The sequence below is a fragment of the Pseudopipra pipra genome, chromosome 1, assembly GCF_036250125.1.
Source record: "Pseudopipra pipra isolate bDixPip1 chromosome 1, bDixPip1.hap1, whole genome shotgun sequence".
Classification (NCBI taxonomy): Eukaryota; Metazoa; Chordata; class Aves; order Passeriformes; family Pipridae; genus Pseudopipra; species Pseudopipra pipra.
In genome coordinates this window covers 9,066,370-9,090,424 of record NC_087549.1, presented here as the reverse complement: position 1 = coordinate 9,090,424, position 24,055 = coordinate 9,066,370, and the positions used below count along the sequence as shown (strand labels likewise).

At 37.0% G+C, this 24,055-nt stretch overlaps 1 protein-coding gene across 2 annotated transcripts in view; it reads right to left on the bottom strand.

The window, feature by feature from the left end:
• Positions 1-24,055, bottom strand: part of ADCY8 (adenylate cyclase 8) — a 128,673-nt gene that overhangs the window by 31,450 nt on the left and 73,168 nt on the right. Inside the window, exons 6-9 of one of the 2 annotated variants that reach the window (XM_064644684.1) lie at positions 22,612-22,770; positions 18,367-18,637; positions 12,299-12,496; positions 5,788-5,888 (exon numbers count right to left, since the gene is read on the bottom strand). In XM_064644684.1, the coding sequence (XP_064500754.1) occupies positions 5,788-5,888; positions 12,299-12,496; positions 18,367-18,637; positions 22,612-22,770 (729 nt within the window). The remainder of the gene's footprint in view (positions 1-5,787; positions 5,889-12,298; positions 12,497-18,366; positions 18,638-22,611; positions 22,771-24,055) is intronic. The other variant, XM_064644694.1, reaches the window with a different exon arrangement.

The window sequence follows — 24,055 nt, the reverse complement described above, 5'->3', positions numbered from 1 at the left end:
AAATTCTGAACTCATACAGATCAGAATTCAGATCTGTGGTTTGAGCCTTTTAACTTCAGCTTTCACTCTATAAAGTTTCACCACAGTGTAATAGGTATGTAGCCAAGGAGAAAAGGAAACCAGACTGATTTAATGGCAGGAGAGGATACATGGACATAGCAGGACAAGTTTGAGAATAAATCTGTGTTGGAACTGGCATTTCTTAGCTCTGGTCATGTTTGCAACTAATGATTAGAGTACAAAATATTTGCACTAAGGAGACATAAAGTTGCACTGGGTATTTTATGTGAAAACTGTGATTACATCTTCCTCACAGTACTGATGTTAGTAGAAAATAACTTGAGGAAACAGGCAAAATTAAAATTTTTATATTCAAAAGCAACTTTTTTTTTTTAAAAAAAGTAGGCATAAGTCAGTGCATATATGGGGAAATGTTGGTCATGTTGGGAGAAAAATAACATAGGAGGCATATTTGTCAAAATGAGATTTAAGTGCAGAACTGTACTCCTGTATATGTTAGCATGCTTAATTTTGAACATTAGCTTTAAAAGAATGTTCTGATTTTTAATGTCCTAATTCAGCTGTTATTATAGAAATTCAGGTACATTTAATCTTTTGGTCTTAAAGACAATATTTGCTTAAAAATGATTCCTTTCTGATAGTCCAAACAGACAATGCCTCCTTTAAAGTGTCAGGGTGGAATAATATGCAATTTGCTCCAAATGTTTTTGTCTATCATCTACTAAAATTAATTAAGCTAACACAGAACTATGATCAAAGTATAAGATTTTGTAAACAAAATGCAAGACTCAAAATAATTTACAGTAATGCAGCTATGGCTTATATGTACAGCTACTCTCAAAACATCAGAACAAATGAAATTTGTAATGTAGGAGTCCAGAAAAGAAAATATGTTAAAAAGATAACAGATAGAAAACAAGTCTATGGCTAACAGAGAGTTTTTCATTTGGAAAATGTCTGAACTGCCATAAGTAAGCTATATATGGATAAAAATATATTTTTTCATAGTAGTAAACTATATTTTAAACATACTGAAATAAAATGTGAAAAATATCAGTATGGAACTTCTGTTCCCAGATTAATTGAAATTAGATGAATTACACATTAACTTTCATTGAGAGCTTCCATGTGGTAATATTAGCTTTGACGCTATTCTGATGATGTACCATTGATATGAAGAGTTTTCTTCACTTGGGTCAGCATTTCACTCCAACAAGATTTGTCAAAGTTTTATGTGTGATTTGAATACAGGACACTCCAGTTGCTCCCTAAAATGTCCCATGCTCTCCAGCAGCTTACCCGGAAGTAAAGTTTGCTTTTGAGAGAAGGAACAACATATGCAGCAAAACCAAACTGTATTATAAAAGAAAGAGTGAAGAATGAAGAAACAAAGTTTGGAGCAGGAGAAACAGGTTTCATCACATGCAACTAAAAGTTTTGCGGGAAGATTCTCAGGACTTGCTGAAAGTTCCAAAGTTACCAAAAAGAGACACAATGCAATGATGTCTTGAGAGCAGCTTCTGACTATGAAAATACATAGGAATCACATAGAATGGTTTGGGTTGGAAGGGACCTTCAAGATCATTTAGTTCCAACTCCCCTGCCGTGGTCAAGGACCACTAGACCAGGTTGCTCAAAGCTCCATCCAGCCTGGCCTTGAACATTTATAAGGATGGGAGATCCACAACCTCTCTGGGAAACTTGTTCCCATACCTCATCACCCTCACAGTAAAGAATTTATTCCTAATATCCAATCTAATTCTGCCTTGTTTCAGTTTGAAGCCATCCCCCCTTGTCCTATCGCTACATGCCCTTGTAAAAAGTCCCTTTCTTATGGGTACTGGAAGGTCCTGAAGGGCCTCCCTGGAATCTTCTCCAGGCTGAACAACCCCAACTGTCTCAGCCTGTCGTAATAGGGAGGTGCTACAGCCCTCTGAAAGATGAGGGAATGACAGCCAATAAATCCAGAGAAAAGTTGGACAATATGTTCATGGAGAACTAGTCAAGGGAGTCAAGAGAGCTCAACAAGAGAGCCGTGTAGTTTAGATTACAATTCACCTCAGTGCACAGCAGTCTCTTAGATTTATGCAGATAGAAGACATCTTGACACTATTTGACCCATTCTCCAGTGGCTATTCTTTGAACCCGGGTTATAGACACTGCACTGACAGATCAATTCCTTCAGTCTCCCACGGTACAGCAGCATTTTGCAACAGCCTTCCTGCTTTACAAAGCCAGATGACTGAGAACTGATTTGGAACTGATAGTTTCTAACTATATCTGAGATATATATAGACAGTCTATATATGCAGATGTAGCTTACCAGTTCTGCTGACCTAGCCTGACCGAGCTCTAAATGAAACCAAATTAAGGCCTTGAAAAAGATTAGGATCAAGCCTCAAGAGGTCAGGCCTGAGGACACTAAACATGAGTTCTTCTCTTAGATTGCCCAACTCTATATGTGAGAGCCATGCTTTTGAATTAAGGTACTATAAAGGGATCATCTACAGACCTAAATCTGGGATATAAATCTGAAATTCAGTGTAAATACCTCAGATGCTTGAGAAACTGTGGCCTTTTATTTGTTCACAATAAATAGATAGGCAACAAGAATTCTTCCACTGTAGCTGTTCAATGGAAGATTAATGTTTTTGTCTCCTGTTTAAGCCTGCTCGATGTAAAGACAAAACTGAAGTTGGCACACTGTGACCTCCTAGATGACCAATCCAGTATCTGTGCAAAGATATTGGCAGTATGCTGATAGGGTCAAGTACTGTAGAACATATAGACAAGATTAGAGGAATTGGAACAAAAAACCATAATACTCTTCTGTCCGTGAACTTCTATCAGAACTAGGACACCTGGGTTGGATTCCCCCTTCATTTAAGATGAGATTCAAGACCAAATGGTTTTATTTTTAGGGGTTCCCTTATTGCCAGGATAAGTGAAGTTTGAAATGAGCTTTTGCCTTCCCTCTTCATGTACAGTCTTAAATCAAGACTTGAACTAGAAGGAAAAATTATGTAAAGCAGACGATGCAGGTGTTTAAATGGACAACAGTTTGAAGTGTGTTTTTCCTCCTCTCACAAGAATAACCCAGTAAAAACTTGACAGAAATAAGAGTAGTTCAGCAGTCTACTCTAGTATGATCTATGGCCCTTATGAGCATATAAAAAGTTCATTGCAGGAAATGAATGAAACTCCCAGGCCTCTCAGATGGAGCAGATGAATCACTGCAAGGTTGGCAATTTAACATAATGGTTTTGTAGAGGATAATTAGAGTAGAAATATGGCATTAATTTATCTCACTTAGAGTAATTTACCTAACTCAATATTTCAAAGAATGAAAACTATTGTAAAGATTTTTAAATTCAGTGATGTGTCTGCCCTGTCAGCAAAAAAGTACAAATGGATCGAATGTTTATCCTTAGAGAGATAGATGTAAGCTGAGATAAAATTCTGAAACTCCCATACAGAGTAGATTTCCTTCTGTTGAAATGTGATTCCCTTCTTTAACACACAGACTAAGACAAGCTACCTGGGAAACTCCCTGAAGAACTTTAGTAAGATATGTTTTATGATGATTTAAATAATGTTTTCTTTCACCAAATTTTCAGAAATCGCCAAAAGACTCAGCTCAAAGAAATATTCTCACATCTACTTAAGCAAATACAAAATTTCATCCTTGTTCAACAGAATCTGAAGCATTCACTGAAAAACTCTTACATGTGAATTATAGTTAGTTGTTTCATAGAAATTATTTCATAGAAATTATTTCATTTACTTCACTGATATCTAGCAGAGGTATAACATATGATCATGCAGTTATCTGAAAGACTCTCTGAATCCAAATCTTGTCTTACTTTCTACTAGTTGGTTCATTTGTTCATACCTTGAATTGCTTTTAGAACTGGAACTGAGGAAATTTGAACTTCCAGATTATTTTCTCATTCAATATGTTTAAGCATATTGAAACCTTCTCATTCAAAACTCCTATCCTGCTATTTTAGGGTTGCTCATCTGTTTACAGGCATGCTTTTTAAAAACTGAAACATATTTTTTGAAGCAGAGTATCAGAATTTGAAAAATCAAGACCAAAATTTGCCTTCTTAAGCCTTGTCAGTGATTTTCAGCTCCTGGCAGAACATAAGGACTGCCATAAAACACCCATAGGGCTCCAAAATTTCTTTCGCAAAAGGGAGAGTGGTAAATATCCTTTCCCTAAATATCTTCCCTGGTTCCAGCAATCAAACTGTAAGGACATCGTTGAGGCCAAGGCCATACTTTTGTTTATAAACCTCTGCTGATCTTTTCTGGTAGGAATTTATCTAATCTTTCTTTCAACCTAGTTGCATTTACAGCCTGTTTAACATTTAGTGACATAAAAGTCCACAGACAAAAGACTACTGGCAAGATAGGAAACCAGGCAATGTGACTGTGTGACTCCTTCCCCCCTAATTCCAATGGCACCAGACACACAAAAACACCAGAATTAACAGAGATGAACCTGTCCAGTTATAAAAAAATCTATTTTGATTGATATAGCAGCAGAAATCTTTTTGGAAATCAGATTAATCAGATCCATAAATCTTCTTGTACCTATTGAGGAAAAAATAAACAAACGAACAGATAAACTAACATGCAAAAACAGCTACCAGAAGTGAAGAATTTTGAATGTGTATTGGAAGAACTTTAAAAAAGCAGGCAAACTTACTAGTATCAGAGCAACATAGCACATAAGGAACAGCAGAAGATCAGGGTGTTTTCTCTAGCTGAGAATTACAAAACACATGGGATGCCACTGCTATAGAGTGTAGTTGTCTGCCTGCACCTAACCACCACTTTGGTGTTCTTAGGCATAAGCCCGGTGAATCAGATGATTCCAGAAATCTTGCTGCAATACTGTATCACAATAAATGTCTTATTTCTTAATACAAATATTTTTAAAGTTACTCTATGGTCATTGGTAAGTTAAGGTTCATCTGAGTGTTGGAAACCACCTGAGAATTATGTTCATCTGGGCATTTCCATTTTAGCACTTGCTCTGTCAAAGACCAAATGGGACCAGAGACTTGTTTATAGTGGCAGTCCTGTTCTAGAAAACTGACCTCAGTCCTTGCACACACTTTTGTCCCTATTAAATAGTAGACCAAAGTGCCAATTGATGGGTATGACTCTGAAATGAGGACACAGGGGTTTCATCTATGTCACATTTTCATCACCTTGATAGGAAACTGTTGCTTTGGTGAGCCCCAGAGAAGAGAACAAGTGAAAACAGATCTACTAGATCACCTGCTTGCTTCTTAATAGCACAAGATTGCCTTCCCTCAGCTGGGTAATACCCTTTATCAGCAACAAAGAGTACGATTTTCTTACATAGCATGTATGAAACAAAATCAAAAGAATCACTTATACCCAAGGTGGTTACCAGCCACATAGCTAAGAGACACTGTTATAAGTCTGGATCCTGTTTCACCAGGACACACCGTGACAAATTTTTGTAACTCAAAGTTCCCACTTATCTCAGTGGTCATTCTACTTGAAAAGACAATAACATAATAACAGTAGATGTTGCTGTCTTACTTGAAAACGTGTAGCTGCAGAAAATGTAACACAAAAGTCGTTAATATTGCAAAAAAGTATTACCAAACACTTTTGGGGAACAAGTAGATTTTACTGGTTCATTGCACATCTAGCCTAGGAATGCTATCTTGCTGTCTCCCCAAGAATGCCTAAAGATATATAGAGATATATTTCTGTATTTACCTGGAAGAAGGAAGTAAACTTTGGATAGCCGTGATAAATACAAGAACAATAAATGCACACACCAAGTTTGATTTGAATACTTCATCCCGCATTTGAGAATACTAGAATAAAAAAAAAACAACACAGAAGAGTAAATTAGCTGTTAACCCATGCAGCAGTTTCAAAAAGACTGATGTTTATAGGAGATGCTGAGAAAAGTGCCACAAAAAGCTAACAAATCAATAAACCTGAATTTGTTTTTTAAAATTAAACACAACAAATAAATTATTAATAAGCTGGCAAAATATTTTAACCAAGAGAGTTAAACTCTGTAATTTGCAAAACAAACTTTTTCTACTTCAAAATGATTAACTTTATAAAGCCTCAGGAAGATATTAGGAGCTTGTGCTGCTGAGCAGAATACTAAATACTTAATATTTATTCACTTAATAAAATACTTAATAAGAAGTTTTTTTCACCTGAAGACAAACACTGAAGTCATCTGTGACTCTGCATGCATGATGGCACAGAGGTGTCTCCATGCTGGCTAAATTGAAGCCACTCTTTTTTTTTTTACTTCTCTTTTTTAAGAAAAGTACAGCTGGACATTCTGTGGCTATTTGGGATGTGGGTCATGATCTCTACATCCTAACTTATTCAGGGGCTGTGCAGAAACTTGGCAATATGGTCATTCTTCAAGGAGAAAATGAAGATAATATTATGTAAAAGACTACTTGAAATGCATTATTATTAAAATTTATTGAAAAAGTATTTTTCTCCATCATATTAAAACACTGGAAATGCTGTTCCTTTTTATGAGAATTACCAAGAAAAGGAGTAACAGATACAACCACAAACCACAGAACACAAAGAGGAAATGTTAACCGAGTCATCAGCTGGTACTTATCATTGCTAATTCAGTTAAACTCCTTAAAAGTTGTTTACAGCAGATGAAGAATAGTTCATAGACCTGTGTTTGTATTTCTCTTTATCCTATATGGATACCACTAAATTTTCTTCACCTTATAAGAAATCCCACAGAGGTTTGCCCTGGTAATTTTTCTTCCTCTGAACAATAACTCCATTTTATTTAAACTCTTGCAGTTTTGAAGGGTCTAAGAGTTACTTGGACAGAACAAAAGGAAATCAGAGTCAGAGATATCATATACCAGAATCTTTCCTCAGCAATTTGGAAATAGGGTAAACTGCTATTATAAATGCCTAGAAAGCATTATAAGTGATAAAAAGTAAAACCGGTTAAGAAATATGTCAATGATAAACACTGAGAGAGTTCAGCTATTTTATAGCTACTTTGCTCTTGAAGGAAGATACTGTCTAGACCTCAGCTATATTCCCTACCTGGACCTTTGGTAGGGACTTCATTTCGGCTATGAACATCTGGTCAAAGGAGTCTCAAACTCCCAAAATGGGAAAAAGGATTTTCTCTTTCCTACCCCCATTTGTTATGAGTAAGATAGGGGGGTTATTTGTTGGTGTCTCTCATTTTGACTCCTCCTCTCCTGTGATTATACCTTGTCTCTGCTGTTGGCAGTATCACTTTGACATTATTTTTGATAGTGCTCACAGTCACCTCCACTTCACTTTGCTGCAGGAAGCACAGAGGCACTGGCCCTGATTTCATGTGCAGGAAAACAGAACTGCGTCAGTCTGCGTAAATAATAGACCAGGGCTTTTTTTGATTAGAGAAAAAAAAGGTGTGTTCCTTAAAATATAACATGAAATCCCAGCTGTTCCATTGGGAAATTATAGCAAACTAAATGAATGAAACACAAACATAGAATGACCTGTTGTGTTGAGCGTTATGTCAAAAGGATGGATGCTGTGTTCTAATCAGTAAGAATATTGTGTTGAGGAATTGTTGGCATCCCTAGGCAGCACTGACATAAATGATAAACATAGCAGTTCTGTAGCAGTCTACCCCTTAATGACTTGGATAAGTAATTGGAGGACTGACTAAGCCTCAAGGCCCTTCAAAAGGCATAGGAGGCATGTAGCTAACCAGAGCCATGTAGAGTGGTAGGAAGAATCGTGTTGTGACCTTATCTGTAATGGAAACCTTCACTGCAACATCCCACAGACCTACCTGCACTGGAGTGACTTGCTCATGGCATAGTGAAGGCACACCCTGCTTCCCATGGGGCTTGAGCCATTCACCTGCACTGTTGGGAGGGAACTGTTTACCTTCTGGTTTGCCCAGTCAGCTGTCTGAAACTGAGTTTGTGTGAGAAAGGCCAAGTTTCCTCTGCTGATTAATGCTGCTCTTTGAAAAGGGAACACTGGTAATACAAGAGGCTCTACATATTCACCTAGAGAAAATGTGCACTGGGGAGTAAGGTTTTTGGGTTTATCCTCAGTGACGCTTTTGACTCAGATAGGACCTTATGAATGAAATGGGAGACCATGTTTTTTTCATCTTCAGAGCAATGATGAAAAAGCTTCTGCAATACAGGTGAGGGACAGAATAAGATGTATCAAGAAGTCCAAGGCAGATGAAGAAATGAACTCCTGAGAAGACTAAAGGGTAGACACAGATCTAGTTGCTGACCAATAATAGAAAAGTTGCTGAACCGGCATGGAGTTTGCCCAGTGTTTCTTGCAGAACTCCTTGCAACTGGAAGTTTTTGGGTTGAAGGAAGGAGCTGATGCCCCATGTCTGCTGGGATACAGCATGCAGAAGTAGCAAAATTGTTCCTCTACTAATTTAAATTTTTATTTGTCTTACTCACCAGAAATTCTGAAACAGAGAAACCCAGATGTTTAATTCTAATATTTGAACTAAGAAAACCTGTACTATGAAATTCAAAGTCCTTTTGATATTTTCAGTGTGCTCACCTCTCAGAAAATATGTAGATGATTCACCTGTAAGACCAGTCTGATTTATAATCTAGATACAAATATGCAGGAAGACTTAGAATATTTTTATATTTAATCCAATCTTTACACTGGAAACTTTCTTTAACAAAACCCTACCAGCATGTAAATTCCCTGCCCTGTATCTCTGCTTTATTCTATAAGAAAGGACATGGTATGGATATTTCCAAGTCACTGATATTAAGGTAGATCATCATGTTGATATCTTTTAATTATTGGAATAATTTGAAGTAGTAGCATATTTTCCTTATGAGCCATTACATATTTGGAAACTCTTAGTATATTTACGTGCTACCATCAGAAGCACTCTCCTATGATGAATTGCTCTATCAGCCCACATGCTATTTGTGAAAAGAACCTCTAGCAAAACTGAGAGTATATTTTCTCTAAATGACATAAAAGTGATAATGAGTGAAATAAAGGTTAGTAATGACTAGTTTATTTGAGTGAAGGATCTATAAAGTATACCAGGTGGGGATCCTGCACAACTCCTATGAAAAATAGAGAATTACAGAATTCACATGGAAATGCACATACTGCCTCAAGCAGATAATTCATTCACTAATGCAACCTCTACTGCTTGCTGTGGAATACAGATTTATTCTATCACTGAGAGGGACATAGAGCAATGAGATAACAGAGGACTGGTTAAGCCATTATAGTGGCTTAAACTGCTGTGATATACCAGTCATTTAAATCAGTGCAAACCAGGATCTGTGATCCATGGTAGTTTTGGGCATGCCAATTCCAGAATTATTTTGGGATTTTTTTCTAACTTTTTGAAATCTCGAAGGAAGCAAACCAGAAATTTCATTGCTAGTGTAAACATGATGTCTGCAATTGTTTGATAGTGAAAAAATCCCAAACCAAACTGAACTGTTTAAACAGAAGTCCAGTATGACTTTTCAGATCTATTCATGTCACCCCATGATCCCACATGATGGTAGTCGTGTTACTAATTCAGGAGGAAGAAATATAGTTTATTGTTCATAAGGTTACTCATTTCTCTGTCATTTGAGGTGCAGAACACTAACATTATTCTCATTGAACAAGGTTAACGCTTCTTGATCAGGATTTCAGCCATGGGCACTGGTTCTTCTACCTACTGTAAACTGTAAAGTCTGGGGCAAGAGGTACTTACAGATAACAGAAATAAGTATTAGGGAAATGCCAACTCTGCCTGAAAGTGTGATGGCTAAATGAAAGGGCACAACAGTCTACGTGGGGGAAGTTACTTTACTCCAGAGCTCCCTCTGACTTCAACCTGTCACTGTGCTGAACAGAAGGTGAGTGGCAGCGAATGGGAACAGCAGTGGGAGATGGGAGGGCAATAGACACACACTGTCTGCTCTATCAGCCACTCTGCAGGGAACAGCTCAAGATGTTGGTGTAGAAGGTCATGTAAGCAGTTGCAAAATGTTAATGGCTAGAAAAAAACCAACATAATTCCAGACTGAAATGTTAGGGGTGGGGAGAGCAGAGGAAAAAGACTGCTGGAAGAGCTTTACAAGGTTCCAATTTAAACCTGAGTTTGGTTTGTTTTCTAAACAAGCAGGAAGACAGGAGAAAGTGGTAGTGATATAAGATAGCATGGGGGAAATAGCTACTTTCTGCAGGAAAATGATTCAAATATTACTTTTTTCATGTCTGCCTATAGACTATGGTTAAACACTAAGGTTATGAGGACAAACCTGTAACTACTGCACAGGCAAATGAGGAGGAAAGGGACATTTCCCATGCGGACCCACAAGACATTGCTCCTGCCTACAACAAAGAGGACACTATAATTCATCTTTCCTTAATCCACATCATCCCTTTGTATCCTGTTCCATTCCCCATCATTATCTGAGCATACTAATGATGTCCCAGCATCCTGAACAGAAGCAAGGAGGTTGCTGGCCAGCAGCTATCCAACTGTTCGAAGTTAGATAGAGCAAATGTACCAGAGCAAATAAAGCAGCTGTGATAATTTTTAAAACTTTACTTCTGTGTGTAATGTGAAAAAACAGCCTAATTTAGAGAATAGAAAGAGGATTCAGTCAACTTTACTGGAAAGATTTTGTGTTTTTATTACCTGCGTTTACTGGTGGGGATTAACACCTAAGGAAATATTGAGCAAAAGCATCACTTTCCAAACACTGCAGCACAGTTTTTCATTGGAAATGTCATACTGGGAAGAAAATGTATCAAACCTACTAAAAATGTTAACTTTTAAATAGACCTTTTGTCATCCAGATGCAATTAAAAGTTTATAAATATTTTAAATCTGACCTGTGTAATGAGATGGATTAGAGCATGGTTCTTTTTTTTTCTCCTTAAATTACATTTAAATTGAATTCTACACTTCTCTTATAGATGTGTTTTGTGTTTTGGTGGAGTTTTTTTGTTTGTTTGTTTGTTTTCTTTTTTTTTCTTTGTTGTGGCTGATAATTGATCATTGATATCAGCACTCTTGGATTTCCCTTCCTCTGTGTCCCTGTCAGCTTTACATGAAAGCTTTACTGAAAGAAATGTCTTCATATCTGAAGAAATGTCTTCATACTGAAAGAAATGTCTTCATATCTTCTGTTTCAGTAGATAATTATTAGTGGATAATTTGGCTTTGGCTATTCTACCTGTGCCTCAGTGTCATAAATATCCTCATGGGGAAATGGAATACTTTATTTTTTTTAACAAACATTTCTTTTTCCTTCTACAGGATTGTTTATGCAATAAGGGCTTAGATATACTTCAAGGTCTCACCAATGGGACTTCTCGAGGACTAATCTACCATAAGTCAAGTGAAAAAGTCTGTTTTCCAGTGGAGGTTAAAGCGATGATGGAGAAGTGAGCCTCCATGTTTCCAATTCCCCATTATTTTTATTTCTTTTCAGTCAAGTGCACATCATACTGCAGACCTGCTGTTGCTGCACTGTAGTAGCATACGAGTCAATGAAATTATTTGAGATCTGTGCAACCTCACTCACCCTGTGCCATCAGCTTTCAAGGAACATTCTCCCATTGCCTTATCTTTTTAAACTTATAACTTACATCTGGATGTAGACTGAAATAAAAACTAGTGAGATCATATTGCTGTTGAGAAGCAGCAAAGACACAAACAATATTGACTGCTTAGAAGCAAATTTTAAAAAAGGATGTTTAAAACAAAGAGTTGAAGAATTAGTATTGACTTGAAAAAAACAAAGCAGCTGTCTAGAGGATATCAGAGGGATTCTATGACTAAATGAAATGAAAATATCTATATAGATATAGATATATTTTTTAATGGAAGTGTCAGTTTATTAACATGCTTAATCACTGTTAGTGACAAAATAACCTGTCATCTGACAGAAAACTGCTTATACTCGACAGCAAGTGGAACACGGGAAATGGATGTTGCTTTCAGAAGGCAAGTTTGCTCAGTAGACTTATTTTCCAACAGTGAAATGCAGTCATTGCAGCATTATAACACCTGTATCATGACACCACGTATTATGAACTCTAGCTCCTCAATCCCAGCTTCTGAGAACTGAAACAAAATGAAAAAGAAAACCAAAACAAGAAAACAAACAATGCAAGCCAGAACCTACAGCTTCTCTGCTTCAGTGAACATTTATTACAATTTGAGTTGTGAATAATGCAGCTACCAAGACCCAGCTACCTTATGCTCCAGGCTGGAGTCTTTAAACATCAGTGAAAAAGGCTTGATATGCTCTCTTCTCAATTTATCGCCACTCCGTAAGTCGATGGTGTGCTCTATTCGCTTGTTAATTTCCTCAGGCCCAGACTGGACATGCAAAGCTTGTGCAAGATGGTTTGGAAGCAGATTTATTGAATTTCTTGTTAGGGCAGCCAGAGTCTAGGGGAAAGCACATGCAAACAGAATAAACCTGCTGGTCCCCTTGGGTTAAAAATGCAATGTTTTAGATCATGTTGCATTGCAAACCATTACAGCATTCCATGCAATTCATTCAATGAAATCTACAGAAGTGTAAAATAATAAGTCTGTTCCACTAAACACATACAGTACATTAAGGGGATTACTTTGATGCCCTCTTTAATACAGACTAGGAGGTTTGCTGCTGCACTGAGCACTAGGACTATATTCCCCTTTCCAAATACAGCTATTTCAATATTAGAGCATGCATGAGGGGAGCAATTTTAGTAAATAGGAATGGAAAATACAGAAAACAAAAGTCAGAAAACAAAAGTCACAAAACAGGATTAATGAGGTTTTTCTTATCTTAGAGTTGCTGTATGTGTATAGTTAAGGAACAGATCAGTTAGTCAGGAGTGAAGAAGGTGACATTTCTGATTACTTCAGTGTGAGTTTTCAAATAGTATGTTCTTCTTCACTACTGGTATATGTCAGCCAATCTAGATTGCAGTTAGGCTATATGATTTAATTTAACTGTAATTCACATTATTATTTTAAATATTGTCTCAAATGCATTATTCCTTGGTACTTCATTGACTAATCAAAAGAAAAAAAAAAGAAAATACTTTTGCATAGCTTTGCAAAGGAATTCTAACAGAGATAGTATGAAGGGTGCTTCACCTTCAGCAAAGAGTTAGAGTTTGTTTTCATAAAGAGAATAACTCATTCCTGTTTTCGTGGTATCACTTCATGACACAAACCACTGTGAAGCAGCTCTGTCGCACTTGAATAGGAAAATAAATTCTATCAGTGTGATACTCCCGATGGTTAGGAGATGTTAATGAATGGAAAGGATATAAAACTTCATACATGATAGCATAAGACATTTCAGAATTAATATGGATAAGAAATACACTTTTGCTTGAGAAAATTTATTCCATAGGTCCTTACTATAAAGACCTTCAGCTGTACCTCCTATTGGGCATTGTTGAAGCAGTTTAGGATGTATTGTCACTAGATAAACCAGTAAAGCAAATTCTTTTGGATCATACAAATGCTAGAAGGAGATTACCCTTGTTCATATTCAAACCATCCTCCCCAGATACATTCTGATGAATCTTGGAGAGTATACTTAAACACAGGAAGGGTCTCAGGTACCCACTGCCAAACCCAAAGTGGCAGCTATCCTTACAGTCCTAAAATCAAGTCCGTGGACTCCATAGTCACAGGTAGTCACAGATAGTAGCTCATATTCCATCTCTTCATCAGTAGCTTAAGACCCCAAAATAAGGCAGAAAAGGGCATCAGGATTTAAATATTCTCTCTGTTTAAGTGAAAAACAATTTTTCTGTTTGCTTAGTAAATGACTTAAATTGTGAAGGTTTGGCAAACCACTCTACTCAAATCTTCCCTTTTTCTATCTAGCAAATCAGTATCATCAACATTTGGAGAAAAAATCAGTACCAAGGAAACTTTTCTCATACTGAAGTTTCAGATATGCCTGACTCCATATCTTAACCTTGGAGAAAACAATCCATTGAGTCAAATGGATAAATACTACATTATTACACACCACACACTACTTTAGTTTAGGTTCTCCTATCTCTTTTAAAATGAGCTAAAAGTTCTTATTAATTTTTAGTGATTGAAATGGCACAAGTGGGCCTGAAGTCACTGTTAAAGGAGGAGATCACATCAGATGTTGTGTACATTGATTCCTCAGAATTAGCTCATAGTTCTGCTTCACTGTAAACGAGGGTGGAGAAGGTCCCTAATGTTTTAGCTGGGCATCGTGTTTTACTTTGAGAAAAATAATCTCAGTTCATCCTAGTAAACAACTACATTTTGCTTCAAATTATATTTTAAGATTTGATTGATAGGAAGTCTTGTCTTCAGATTGTATGAAGTGTTTTAGAATTCATGGTAGATGAATATGACATCACTACTATGTCTATGGTGCCTGTGGTATTAGTGCAAAAATAGATTCTGAACTTGCATTTATTTTCAGAAGATAACAAGGAAATTCATATTTGTGTTTCATGGAGTTTTCTATTCCTCGCACCCATACACCTACTTAAGAAAATTGCTTCCCTGTAATTAGTAATAACAACAATGAAAAATACCATACAAATTATTGTCTCAAGAATATGTTCTAAATGCATTTTTTCTCTGTATACCCCTCTTTGCTGTGCATCTTTTAAGACTGTGTCATGTCAACATAAAGAAATATTGGTTGTTCCTATTACCTCTCCTACGCTTTTGTGAACAGCTGTATGGAAGATACAGTTGTGAATTCCACAATGGGCTTTTGAAGTTTCCTGATGCTGACAATAACCATTCATCATGCAGGAACAAACACAAGGTTCTATTAGGGAAAAGCCTAGCCAAGCTTGCATCTGAGACTGAAAGAGGATGAATGAAAGCAAACAAATAATAAAACTCCAACAGTAGGCATATTTTATAGAGACTTTAAAGTGTCAGTTTAGATTAGATTTTACTTCCTTCCTGCAAAGTTTTCCTGCAACAAGTCCAAGCATCCTGCTCTCAACAGGAAGGGAAATTTTTAATCAATGCCATTTAGAAAACTCTAGGAAGGTTTCATATTATTCTTCTTTTTCATACTGCAAACACCAGGTTTTGGAGGGAAATAAGAAAATACAAGGTCACATCTAAAATGCAGGATGCAGGTAGGATTTAATTCAAAAGGAAGACACCTAAATGAAGGTGTCTAAACTGTCTAAACTTCTATTACTGCCAATATACACTCCAGATGCTGTGGTCAGCTGAGATGCCCTGGGATACCCTGGACAACAGTCAGGAGCCAGGAGATGTAGCACAAGACTTAGGAACACAATGTGCTATTGGTGGGGACCAGCTGGGGTGCTCTGGGGTGTCTCAAGCTGCAAAAGGCAGCCACAGTCCAGAAGCTGAATCAAGCTCTTACTCAGCATGTCTCAGCACAGGTATTCAGCACTATCTGGAACATCAGTCTCTTACCTGGCCTTCTAACTGGTAGTCCAGATGATTATGGGTCTTTTATAGGTTCCTTTTCATACAGATCATTTTAGGCTGCCTAGAGCACCACGAGTGGCATGAAATGCTTATTTGTAGGAGCTGAGCTGTGTGAGGGATCAACACCTGGGACAGTCAGTAGGCACACAAATCCAGGTCTTTGTTCGCAATGCCACCCTTTTGTTTAGACTTGCCTGCCATTTTGGCAGTCTTTTAGTATAATTTTTGTGACAACTGTTAAGATTCACTGCAACCACTAGTAAAATGTGCTTATAGAAGATATTCTATGTATGGGTTTATTTCCTAATTCACATCATTAAAGGCCCACCAGGTGCCTCCAGCACCACTCACACTGATCATATTATGCTTTCAACTACTCTTTTTGTAAGGCACACAGAAGAAATCCAACTTTATCAACAATTAATTCATTTTAGAGGAGGCCTTCACTCTCTTGACATAAAATAACTTCTGTCCAACTTTCTTATTTTAAGAAAGATGCCCAGACCCTTGTTTCAATAACAGAAAAATCCATCCATATTGGTCATGTCTGAATTTTAGAGAAGACACTTGCACCCTTGGTTTATCTCACCATTAGCACCAGGGCACCTCACCAGGGCACAGGGTGCTAAACGTGCTGTGGACAGATGTAGTTTTTGTTAATATCTGTGACTGCCTACATAAAAAGTGGTTATTCTGTCCCTTACTCATATCAACATGTCTTCAATGTTCCCTTCTCCAATATCAACACTGACTTAGGCTGCTCATAGAAAATGAGTTTGAGGTAATGAGCATGGATTGGGATGAATTTGAGTTTGGTATGAGAACTCAACAAAGACTTTGCCTTTTCACGTGCTTCCTAACATAACTACAGCTAAAAGTAATATACATGTAATCAGCATTGCTCAAAATTTGTTGTAACTTACATGGGGTAGAGAAATAATTTAAATGCTATTGGCAAATATTCAAACACACAGAAGTGATTCATTGTTGGGTTGCTGCTACTAGGATTCTCAAAGCCTGCTGCTGACAGTGACCTTTAAGCTGCATAATTAATGTTATTAAATGCTTATTCTGTCCAAGACTGACATACCTCTGGAAAAAGCTACTATATCCTAGTATAATTTAAATCTATCATCTGAATTTTGAGCTGAAATACATTATTTATGAGCAGTACACTCTATTTTCTCAGCTGTAAATTGAAAATTACATAACAATTGAATCATACATGGAATAGCAGATTTTTAAAATCTTATCTCCACCAAAAGCTTATTGTAAAACTGTATTATAAAAAATTACATCCATTTCCAACACAAACCCATGTTCTTAAAAAACAGTGAGAAACTGCTCTAAAAATGGGTTGTTTATTGCCATGAGACAAAAATATGCTTTAAAGCAACTGTTTAGCTATGCCTATTTCAATTATTTTTGTGGCCTTTTTACTAGTATGGTGCAGGAGTTGTTCAATAATTCAATAAAAACACTAGTACTTTCTTTCATTCCTTGTCTTTGTTAGCATCAAGGTCATGTTTAGATGAGAAAACGATCAATGAAATGATAGCCTACACCACATAGATTTTTTTGAACTACAGAAATTGGAATATCTTAAAGGGAAAGAAGAAGAAATAGAGAGAGATCAGGAGATATTCACAGCAACATGCACCCATACCTCTATTACTAATGAAAGGAGAATATAGAGACAGGTAACAAGATACAGAGAATACTAAATGGCAGCATACATGCAGATACACAGATGTACAGAACATATATAAAATGGGTGTTTTATATAAACTATGCCATGCTCAATTTCAGTTTGAAGAGACGAAGACACTGCCATGGGCTGATTGATTGTGAAATTTTATCACTTCTGAGCACATTTGTAAGAAGCAGAAGACAGTTGACAAAGCAAGACCTCCACACAACAATGCTTGAGGTTCAACAGACAGTTCAGACAAGTAGGAATAAGGTTGTGCAATAGAAGAAAGAATGTATCATGTCATTACAGGTCTCTCAAAGAAAATGGAAGAAAGCTTCAGCTGGCCTTGCTTCATAAAGAGTTATCGATCTTTCAAGTGCAGTGAAAAAGAGTGGAGTCTGAGGGCATTTTAACCTTTTCATCTTTAATTCTTCTAACCAAGCAGACTTCATAAAATGATTTTTATTAGTGTACAAGAATTTCTGGTTGCCAGGGTGCTAGCAATTAGCCACACAGTGTTTTTGGAAAAGATCTGATCAGGAGCAGTTGCTATTATCTCATATTTCTATTGAGCTACACATGACATTAGAGACTAATTCATCTGTTAGTGAACCTTAACTATGTTTTAGAGTATGAGGTTTTAATGTTTTTTTGTGAAAAAAAGTGGAAAAATGCACACCTGTTTTCAGAAGATGCTTTTTAAAGGTAGATCTTTTTCTTTCCCTCATATATTAATAACTTATACTATGATTTTGGCAAAGCATCGTTTCCCTCATCCCTTTACTTGAGAACAGTGCAGTGAAACCATACAATGAGATATACACTTTGACTAGAATGTCCCAGCTAGTTTAGTAACATTAGCTTTGTTTTTAATTTACTTTTTCATGGACTGGTTCAATTAAAACTAAGCTGTGTGGTATTTAATTTTAGTCGGAAAAGAAAAACAAGCCCAAAACCTCTGGTCCACTGGCATTTCCCCAGTTCAGAACAATTGAATTGACTTGAAACAATTTGTTTAATCCTCTGCTTTTACAGTACATGTTAGAATAAAAGTTAAAGATGAATTTGTCTCCTCTGAGGCCTCCATTATTAAAGTGCACTCAAGCATGCATTCATACTTGATGACATTAAAGGAAGTCTGACTTACGTTTTGTTTTCCCACTATGTTATCAAATGGAAGTTCAGGGCTCCAGGATCCTTCGGTAAACGTAGCTCCACTGTTTCTCCTGTCGGAGGAGCTGACAGCCTCTTTCACAATATCTTCAGGCAAAGTCAATAGACTCTCCTCAGGTTGTTTAATTAAATAAGTCTCAATGTTATGCTTTCTCAAGAATTCATTACGCTCTTTGCCATGCCCTTCTTCAACTTTATAATCCCCATTCAGGCAGTCCAGAGTGGCTTTGGAGATGTGAATTCTCCTGCATAAGTGAAATAAGGAGTAGCAAATACTGATTGTGCTCTAGTATACACAGGTAAGAAGGAGTTTTTGAACTCTGCGCAGTGTTTAACATCGTGGATAAATAGAAGGGATTCTATTGTATACCATGTTTTCTATGAAGAAAATTAAAATAATGTGTTCAAAACCAGGAACTTCATTTGGGGGCAAGTACTCTAAAGACATGTTCACATCAATAGGATCTCATGAATGGACAAAGTCCTGTCACAGGAAAAAGCCCTTTGACATTCATACTTGACACCTTTACTCACAGTAATTTTTTAAAGGGAGACCTTCCTGAGTAAAATGGTATTCAGAGTAAACAAAAATTGGCACTTCCTATGGTGAAAGAAAAATATATGGTATGCATTAGACCAATTTATGTGATGCTCTTTAATTTCCTTCTGTTACCTGAGGTAGCTTAGACATTGAAATTAGTGATGTGATTGCACCTGCGGTAAATTAGGGAAATAGGAAAATTATACAAAGGCAAGTGTGGTAATAATTTCTGTTAAGAGATTAAGCAATGAACTCAAAAAGCTTTGGCAAAAGTGAAGTTGAATTTAAGAGCTCAGATTTTGCAACAACATGGTAGGAATTTGGATGTCTTCCAACTAAATCTGGTGGAGGCTTTCTTGTTTCTATTTTTGAGAAATCTTCAAGTTCATACATGTAGGATAAATTGTAGACACCTCTAAAGCACATGAACATGGACAGCCATGCTATACTTCACAATGCTGCATCATAAATGCAGTAGGAGTTGCTCATTAGACATTTATCTAACTCAAGCAAATAGTTGCAGTGACCTTTAAACTGGCTCATTCTTTAAACTTTGTGTGCATGGTACTTTCTGAAATACAGACTTGCATATAGATTCCTAAAATTCAGAGTCAGCTAAAATTCTTGATCGCTCCTTTATGACACACACTGAGGTGCTTTTCTGAGGCACCAGACTTTGGTTTATCTCCTGTGAAGGAAATGGTGTTAGCATGCCCCTTGGTAACTTCCTTCTGGAACTTAAAGGATGCTATTACAGGGTTAAATTCATACCGATGGAGTAAAAGACTATAGTCTATAAGTGCATGTATGATGTGCATGTATTTTCAGAAAATAAAGTGCTGATTGTCTTTAAGCAGTGTGAAGCTGCCAGGAGTGTTTATGTGGAGCATTAAATATCAGTATCTAGTTAAAAGATCAAAACTTTGTATCCCAACCAATTTTTAACCTGTCTCAGCTTCCCTTGTTTTTCCCAGGTCTTGTACATATTTCTCTCTCTGAAATCATGCTGTTATAATGACCACAGAGATAAGTAGTATTTTGTAGTCAAATATCAGTAAAACTACAATAAAACCAACTAAAAATGTTTCTCAAATACAAGCAACTTTTGGCCTGGACTTTAAAGGCAGAGTATAAAACCTCTCAGAAAGACAAAACATTTCCTATCTCTTAGAAATCCAAATAGATTAAATTGATTTAAGTACTAACATAAAATTAAAGAAAAAAAACAAAACAAAACAACAAAAAAAGAAAGTGATACATTAGTTGCCAAGGTGACTATCTTTGTGCTTAATTTCAACTAATATAATTTGGGAGGGTTATATTATACAGCCCTGAAGTATGGATTTTTTAATGGAAATGATAGCAGCTTTAAACAGAGTGTGGAGATAGGTATTGATGCAATATCCTTAAATGGACCAAATATTAATAAATAGTTGGTAGATTAAAAAAGTATTTTCTGGTTTCACCTTTTGCATTGCTTGCTTAAAAAACTTAAAATGTGTAGTGGACAGACATCTTTCTAATTTTAGACAAATACAGTACACAGGGAACCTGAGTATTGAAGTCAAAGATTATAGACTGTCCTACTGTGGAAAGCATATCAGGCCCAAAGTGTTAGATGATACATGTCATCGAAACATCCTGGAAAATTATTTATTAGGTTTTATGTAACTCAATACCATAGATGAATATCTTCATACACCAGGCAAAGACTATCAGAAGACAGGATCCTGGTAGAAAAATGTCACTGAAATAACACCGTAGGATCTTATATGGTTTCCTTCTCAGGTGCTGTGGACACTTTTTTTTCCTCTCAGAAAAACAGAAATGACTGCTTTTTTTCAGTGCTCATAATTGCCTTCTCCCGTGGTAGCTGAGCTGCTGGCTTATGCTGCTTCATCAGGAGCAATCTCTCCCCACATCACCCATGCCCAGGAGGTCTCAGGGTGACATGCAGCCATTGAGGGAAAGAGCTGAGCCCCTTCTTTTATGCTCCCAGACTCAGTGAAGTATCTTCCCCATCCTGAGCTGCCTCCCTCGACTATGCCCTCAGGAAAGGGCTGTGGTTCATCTTTGCTCTTGTTTCACACTGTGGGAGAAGGACCGGTCATAACCCCAGGGAAGTGTTTCTGGTGAAGCAGCTCTGGGAATGGGAATGACCTTGGTATTATGACAAGCAGGGGCATTTGAATGTTGGCAGCAGGAAGAAGTAAAGAGAGGCTGAAATGAACTTAAGTGCTCTATTAAATCTGCTCTGTGCACTCGGAAACTCTGATGTAAACCACTATTCTAAGGGACTTCGTGGACTGCTGTCACATACAGGCTTTGTTGTGCTGACACACTGATACCCAGGAGTGGAAATCACTCTGCTCTGATAGACTGAAACCCAGCCAGGTATCTCATCTACAGCAAGATTGTGCATTTTCTGGGTTATTCATTAATAGCCATACAACTTGCACACGTTAACAGCAACAGACTATGCTTTTCGCAGGTGCAGATAGTGAAACTTAGATGATTTGTCTGCTCATGTTAACAAAGCAGCACCTTAGTCATCTAGGGCTACCAAGTGGGATAAGCAGCAGGCAATGAAATTTTTTTTGGAAATTTTATGCACCAGTGGCATATGCAGAGTACAGAAGTTGTTCTCAGAACGTGTAGTGTTTCATTTTCTGCTGATTCCAAGAATATATATTAATGTAAAGGTTTACTATATAGAACTGTGGAAGGGGCCTGCATTTGCAAAATATGAAGCAAATTTCCTTCCAACTTCCTGGGAACATGACAGCTTTGACAGATCCTGATGTGTGTGTAGGGAGTAGAGCACATGACTCAGTTTTGATGACTTAAAATCTCTGTCATTCAAGGTGACAGCATCACTTAGACTTTTTCCACATAAAGCTGTTTGCTGCTATTACTTCTAAATTCCATGGCTAAAAATTGAATTGTATAGGTGATATTTTTCTACATCTTTCATCAATGGAAAGTGGAACTGAAAACGAACAGAAGATTTCTGCAATCACTACTATTGCTTCAGATTTAGGATTTGCACCTTCCAAACTAGTGTGATATATAGACCATGTCAGGCAGAAATACATTCAACTTCCAGGTGAATCATCTGCATCAGACACTCAGACACAGAAAAACCAGGCAGCTCAATGGAAAACCATACATTTTCACATAAAGACAGGTTGAGAAATGTCTCAAAACATCTACTAAAGCATCAAATTATTTAAAAGACTACCTGGAGAGCCTGCTGTTCATAATAACTTGTTACTAGCATATTGACCTATGAACACATAATTCTTCACACACTTTGTGCATTATGAGATAAAAGAAATTATAGCCTTGTGCCTCATAATAGCATTTCAATGCAAAGGATGAGAGAATGAATCCTGGAAAACCTCATGGTCAACTCCTAAGTGGGAAATTTGGGCTACCTCTGAGTATTATATGGGCTGAAAACAAAAATTGATCTTTTTAAGAAAATCAAGGTTGGCAAAGAAAAATAAATATTTTTGTCCTGTCTTTCCAAATGCCTCTGCAAGCTGACCATTTCTACCTTTTTTGATTATAGGTCATAGTTGATGAAATAACATGAAACAGTTAATCTGTTGGCAAGGTTAACGGTGTAATGTGTTGGCAATGTTTTCTGACTGTGGGAAATACACCTTGTCTTACCCAGGAATTCCACCTGACTCGAGTTTGTTTGCGATATCCACATCCCATGACCAGACATCAAACTGCCACTTCCGCAGGCCCAGCACTCCACACAGAACCGATCCCGAGTGTATCCCTATTCTCATGTCAATGTCATGCTTCGTTCTCGACCTTACATATCTGTTTAACAAAACACAAAAAGAAAGAAAAAAGACCATATGAGAGTATATGCCACAGTTTTCCACATCTTTTAGAAAAGGGTATGATGTAAAATTATATCAATTTGTTGTAAAGTGCAGCCTAGCCTGTAAAATGAAGAGAGAACTTTCTAGGTAGCAAAGTACAGGTAGAGATAAAATGGCTCTAAAAGCCAGTTTATCATTAAGCACTTAATTGCATGAATGGCTCAGTGGCACACTTATTATCCTGGTCAGATAGAGAGAGAAAGATAGGGAGACAAAAAGTTGCCTGAGTGAAAGTATTTTGTTGGACTTATTAAATCCTTTAGCTTGGAATTATAAAAGACAATTCAAGAACAGTATGAAAACTATTTTCATGAAATCTCTGTATGTTTTTATTACCTACTGTAGTTTTTGAATTATTTTCAAATTTTCAAAAATATTATTTTATTGATTGGAATTTTCCAGAGTTACTTTTTGTGCAAAGTTTAATTATTTTTAGTAGATTTGACCAGAATACCGTTTGCTCTGTTGTGATAACAGTGTAAGTTTAAAATCAATTTCTTCCATTCTGTGTGATGGCAAAGACCATTTCACCTCTCAAAAGTAAACACACGTGGGCATATTTGTTAACAGTCTCAGAAGAGGGACTTTGTCACAGCACTGTTTTCAACTAATATGTTGAAATATTATAATATTATAAAGGGAATGTTACTGTGTTAAAATAGTATCTTCCTCTTCTGATATGAGATCACAGATATTGTACACAGCCACAGGCACTTTAATTGGTGTCTTAGACCCAGGAATAATTCTTCCAAATCTGTATTGAGATATATCAGCACATCAGTGACAGACACCATCAGGTTAATGTTTGGGCTCGACAACAATGGTTGGGCTCTTTGGAGTCAACCTCTTCTCCCAGGAAACTAGCAAAGGGGAAATGGCCTCAAGATGTGCCAGGGAAAGTTCAGGTTGGGTATTGGGAAAAAATTCTTCCCTGAAAGAGGGTTCAGCATTAGAACAAGCTTCTCAGGGAAGTGGTGGAATAATGATCCCTGGAAGTGTTCAAAGAACGAGTAGGCATTTTGTAATAGGGTTTAGTGTGCATGGTGGTATTGGGTTGAAGGCTGGACTAGATGATCCCAGAGGTCTTTTCCAACCTTAGTGATTCTGTGATTCTATCACCTTGGGAAGTTCACAACTAAAATAATTGAGCTGTATCCACTGGGATGACAAAAACACCACTTTTCCAATTCTGTCTGTGTGACAATAATTATTTGCACCAG